The 6000-nt window shown below is 43.8% G+C and overlaps 1 protein-coding gene across 1 annotated transcript in view; it reads left to right on the top strand.

Annotated features, from left to right (window-relative positions):
• SLC1A1 (solute carrier family 1 member 1) overlaps positions 1–6000 on the top strand; it is an 83522-nt gene that overhangs the window by 59251 nt on the left and 18271 nt on the right. The window contains exons 7-8 of the mRNA XM_004373473.1: positions 1286–1470; positions 3102–3209. Coding sequence (XP_004373530.1) covers positions 1286–1470; positions 3102–3209 — 293 coding nt within the window. The remainder of the gene's footprint in view (positions 1–1285; positions 1471–3101; positions 3210–6000) is intronic.

Consider the following 6000-nt stretch of genomic DNA (forward strand, 5'->3'; position numbering starts at 1 on the left):
TTTACAGGAGCAGATGGCCAGATCTTTTCTTCCACAGAACCGCTGGGTGGGTTCAAACCACCAACCTTTTGGTTAGCAGCTGAGTGCTTAACCGTTGCATCACTAGGTCTCCTTTGCCATTGCTTATCATTTTTCTGGAACATCCTTCCATCTCTTGGCTATCTACTCCTCAGGCCTAGCCTTCGCTGACCACGGCAGCCCTCATGCCTATCCCCCATCTTCATACGACGCTTGTACCTTACAGCTTGGCTGAGCAGTTAATCACACTCCATCATGTTGTCATTAGCTTGTGTTTCTCATAGCTAGACTTGTCCCTCCAGCTGAATTTTAAGATCTTATGCTATTGTCAATGCAGTATGCGTACTCGAGCTGCTCACTAATATCCAGAAGCGATCGGTACCCCAGTGGCTAGGTAATATAACTCCTTATAAACCTGATGTGCACTACTCAGATGATCTCCCTATGGAATCTCTCGGTAAATATCCTGCTATTTTGACCCAGGATATGATAAAGAAATGACTCCTAGTGGTAGATACCTGGTTAATTTGTTTGAATTACTTCTTTGGGAGGATCCAACTTCAATCAAAGGATTCTCCAAATTGTCCCCATTTCCCATGATAGGGAAGGGAATCCTGGGTAAAGGGAAAATATGGAATGGGTGGGCTAGACTTCTACAACTTATGAATTCCTTTGTATCTTTGAAGAAGGCAGCTTATTGTGTATTTTTGTCAAAAATTCTACATAGTCTTATATCCTTAAAATGCTGTTGGTCATCTAAGAACATAGGCAATGAAGAATGTTCTGTGCTTCACTATTGCCTAACGCAGATGGTAAAATGCCCTAAAAAATGTTCACCCTGGTAAATATTTTATACTTTCTCCATTATTAATTCCTATCTTTTTTTTTAAAAGCCGACTTCAAAGGCAGCTTATAGTTAAAAGAGCCTCAAAAAGTGCCTCGATTCTAAAATTTTTATTAAAAATGTAAAACATTCTGGAATAAGAAATCTTCAAAAGAAATATTCAAATGTATACTTTAAATATTTTTAACTAAGAGTCTCTGTTGAAGGCAGAAAACCTTTAAACTTGAATTGAGTGGATAAGATTTGTTACAAGCATAGTTGTTGTTTTGTTTAAACCATGTTTCCTAAAGAACGTTTGATTGTGACTGGTAGGTCACTAGTTTATGATGTTTGGCTAGCATATCTTTTCATTTCAGGGCCTGTGCATTCTAACAAAATTATAATCACCCGTCAACATATTTTTTTCTTGGCTTTGATGCACAGAACACAACCAAGGAATACCAAGTAGTGGGCTCGTATTCTGAAGGCATGAATGTCCTGGGCTTGATTGTCTTTTGCCTCGTCTTTGGGATTGTCATTGGAAAAATGGGAGAAAAGGGACAGATTCTGGTGGATTTCTTCAATGCCTTGAGTGATGCAACCATGAAAATCGTGCAGATCATCATGTGGTGAGCAAACACTATCTAATGCCATCTTGCTTTCCCCTGACAACTCCGCTCCCTCCAAATTAGAAAGAAGGGAATTCTCTTTCTCAACTAACCTCACTCTAGAGAGGCCAAACATTTAATAGCAAGATGCTAAAAAAATAATCCAGTTGCCATCGAGTCAGTGCTGACTCAGGGCAACCCCATGTGTGTCGGAGTAGAACTGTGCTCCATAGGGTTTTCAGTGGCTGATTTTTTTGGAAGTAGATCACCAGGTGATCTTTCGAGGTGCCCCTGGGTGGATTCGAACCTCCAACCTTTCAGTTAGCAGCTGAGCACGTTAACTGCACCACCCAGGGACTCCATCAAGACCCTAGAGCGTCACCTGATCCCACATACTACTTAGGAGTTAGTTCACTAACGGAAGTCTAGGCATCAGCCATAGCCTTTTTCCCTCAAGCCCTAGGAGATCATCTTGCACCCAGCAAACTTTCACATAAGAAATAACTTCTAAAGGAATGATTTGAGGGGGTTCCTTGCACATCAAAACACAAAGTACTTTCCTTACTAGGCCCCATGCAGAAGTGATGTTCAAAATACGTAAAACTGGTACAGCTTGGGCACTGACCCTTCTGAACAGAAGCTGCTGTTGGGTGGACACACCAGTGACAGCAGCCCAATATCTGCCCTGTCCCTGGAGATGCCAAGAAATCCACCTTTCCTGGGACATCTTTGCCCTCTTATCTCACATTGATTCAGTTCAACATTATTTATTTAGTCCAATGTGTAGATATTGACGGTGACCCAGAGGGTTCGTGAAACCACCAGCTATTTGAGCCAGCAAGTCACTTTATCTTGCTGAACCTCAGCTCCATCATCTGTAAAAAGAACCATAAAACCACTCCCAGGGTTGGGAGAAGGATGTTAAGTGAAATGAGGCATGTTAATATGCTTAACCCAGTGCAAGGTTTGCAGTAAGCACTCCACAAATAGAGCCATTGCAGCCACTTCCACTACTAGTATTACTACATCTATTGCTGATACTAAACATAACCATAACCCTTGCGGTCAAGTTGATTCCAGCTCGTGCCCCCGTGTGTGTCAGAGTAGAACTGTGCACCATAGAGTTTTCAGTGGCTGTTTTTTCGGAAGTAGATCACCAGGCATTTTTTTCCAAGGTGTGTCTGGATGGACTCAAACCTCCAACCTTTGGTTAGCAGCTGAGGACATGAACCATTTCCACCACCCAGGGATGCTTGCTGTACGACCACCTGGAAACAAGGTGACGTGGCTAGAAAGAGCTGAGAGTCCATATTTGGAGGCGATGGTCAAGCTAAAGCGCGACCTTCCGATGTGACAGTCAGTAGGATGTTTGTGAACTGGGAACACCAGTTTGACCACACGTTCTTGCCAAATTTGCCCCTTTATGGCAGGTTGGATGGTAGAAATTAAAGTGCACACAGGTACTGAAAACTGGAGCCAGCGTGGTCACCCAGGGCTTGACACTGAGACCTGGGCTTCATGATGTATGTTCCTGGCTGGACACACGTGCCAAGCCGAGTGTGCACCGTGTCCTGACTTCTTCCCTCCCCAACATCCCCAGCTGAGAAAATACCCGATCACGGAAGTGCGTCTTTGCTGTGTTTGTTTTATAGTTACATGCCACTGGGGATTCTGTTCCTGATTGCCGGGAAGATCATAGAAGTTGAAGACTGGGAAATATTCCGCAAGCTGGGCCTGTACATGGCCACAGTGCTGAGTGGGTATGTCAGACTCAAGGGAAGATGCATAACCCTCATTTGATTCCATGGACGCCGCCAAGAGGTTGGGTTTCAGCTGGTTAACATGGGCTTCCCTCCTGTGTGTGGGGGAAGATGGGGTTCAGGGAGAAGAGCGCAGGGCGGGGGCTGCCCTTTAACAGCTGTACTGGGGGCGGTCACACTGTGATCATCACCAGCTCTTGGCAGAACAGCCTGGGCCAGCCTTTGTCACTGCCTTTATTGGTTGTATTAAAATTGTAGTTTAAAACAAGAGCAAAATCTTCTTGTAGCCTCTCTTGGTTCTCTCCTGGCCTTCACTTCCTCCAGGATGTAAACCAGGCAAGCGCATGAGAATAGCCTCATGTACCCTAAGCCTGAAAGAAATTTAAAAAACCAATTGCCGTCAAGTCAACTCTGACTCATGGCAATCCCACGGGGTTTTTGGTGGCTGGTTTTTTCAGAAGCAGACCACCAGGCCTTTCTTCTGAGACACCTCTGGGTGGACTCAAACTGCCAACCTTTAGGTTAGCAGCCAAAGGCATTAACTAAGTCAGAAGAAATTAGAGGGGGCCTAAATGAAATCAGACTCCAGCAAGTAAGAGCAGGACGGCTGGTTGAGTCAAACCCAGTTGCTGGGGCTGGTATCATCAGTGTGTCCAAGAGGGTGCTAGGAACATCTTCAGCTCATAGGAAGTATATGGGGCAGCGGGGGATGGATCATTTACATGCCCATTACAGCCCGGTTACTGGTTCCTTGAGGGGAGATGTGCTGGGTAGGTTGTGAATGGTGCTCCCAAAGCCTAGGTCAGGAGACTTCACATGTGCTAAGAAATATTGACCAAGGGGATGAGTAAATATCACTGATTTGATGCCCACTGGTCAATACCCCAAACACCCAACTTGAGCAATCCAGGCACCTAGTGGAACTTGATTGCTTTTGGGAGTTGCCACTGCACACCGTTTGGTTCTTAATCTGCATTTACCAAAAGCACAGCCCTGTCAGCCAGCATAGAAGCAGCCTGGGATCCTCCAGTGCAAGGGCCAGAACCAAGTCCCTGGGCTAGGCGATGGGGGAGGCAGGACCACTGCCCTCTTTAGAGGCCAGCCCTGCCCTGGCACTGCTGAAACAGGCAGGATCAGGGGCTGCGATGAGCTGTGTTATGCTGAGCCATTTCATGATGGAGTTCTGCTGGTTTCTATTCACTCACCCTGTCTAGGTGTCTGTGGAGTCCTTAGAAGGAGCCCTGGTGGTGCAAGTGGTTAAGCACTTGACTGCTAACCAAAAGGTCTGAGGTTCAAACCCACCAGCTGCTCCGCAGAAAACAGATGGGGCAGTCTGCTTCCATAAAGATTAATAGCCTTGGAAACCCTATAGGGCAGTTCTACTCTGTCCTATAGGGTCGCTATGAGTCAAAATTGACTGGACCACAATGGGTTTGAGTTTTTGGAGTCCTTGGTTGGCACTAACAGTTAAGCACTGGGCTACTAACCAGAAGGTTGGTGGTTCAGACCCACCCAGAGGCACTTTGGAAGACAGTCCTGGTGATCTGCTTCTGAAAGGTCACAGCCTTGAAAACCCTATGGAGCAGTTCTACTCTGCACACATGGGGCCCGCCATGAGTCAGAAGCAACTTGGCAGCAGCTGACAACAACATCTACTAAGTTAGTTCCTCATAGTTCTGAACCACAGGCTCTCAATCTAGGAGACCCTCTCTCCAAGCCTCCAGGTTCTCCACAGAGAATGGCCATTTCTTAGTATTTCAACCTCACAAAACTGATCTGTAAACTCTAGGTTGCTGCTTAAATATATATGTCATCTAGCAAAGCTGTCTCATTTCTTTTTTAAAAAAAATTTATTGTGATAAAATATATCAAAAGTTTGCTATCTTGGCTTCACTAGAGAATTCTGCCAAACATTCAGAGAAGAGCTTACACCAGTATTAGTCAAACTATTTCAGAACATAGAAAAGGAAAGGATACTTCTGAATTCATTCTGTGAAGCCAGTGTAACCCTGATACCAAAAGCCAGCAAAGACACCACAAAAAAATAAATAAATAAATATCTCTCATGAATATAGATGCAAAAATTCTCAACAAAATCCTAGCCAGTGGAATTCGGCATCATATCAGAAAAATAATACACCACAGCCAAGTATGATTCATACCAGGTATGCAAGGATGGTTCAACATTAGAAAATCAGTCAACGTAATCCACCACATAAATAAAAGAATCACATGATCATCTCAATCGACGCAGAAAAGGCATTTGACAAAGTCCAATGCCCATTCCTGATAAAAACTCTCAATAAAATAGGCATAGAAGGGAAATTCCTCAACATAATAAAGGGCCTCTATACAAAACCAACAGTGAAAATCATTCTTAATGGAGAGAGGCTGAAAACATTCCCCTTGAGAACAGAAACAAGACAAGATGCCCTTTATCACCACTCCTATTTAACATTGTACTGGAAGTTCTAGCTAGAGCAATAAGGCAAGAAAAAGAAATAAAGGGCATCCAAATTGGTAATGAAGAAGTGCAGATAATATGATACTATACATAGAAAACCCAAAAGACTCCACGAGAAAACTACTGGACCTAATAGAAATATTCAGCAGAGTAGCAGAATACAACATAAACATACAAAAATCAGTTGAATTCCTACACACCAATAAAGAGAAAAACAAAAAAGGAAATCAGGAAAATGATACCATTTATCATAGCCCCTAAAAAAAAAAAAGAATATTTAGGAATAAATCTAACCAGGGATGTAAAAGACCTATACAAAGAAAACTA

The sequence above is a fragment of the Trichechus manatus genome, unplaced genomic scaffold (assembly GCF_000243295.1).
Source record: "Trichechus manatus latirostris isolate Lorelei unplaced genomic scaffold, TriManLat1.0 scaffold00025, whole genome shotgun sequence".
Taxonomy (NCBI): Eukaryota; Metazoa; Chordata; class Mammalia; order Sirenia; family Trichechidae; genus Trichechus; species Trichechus manatus.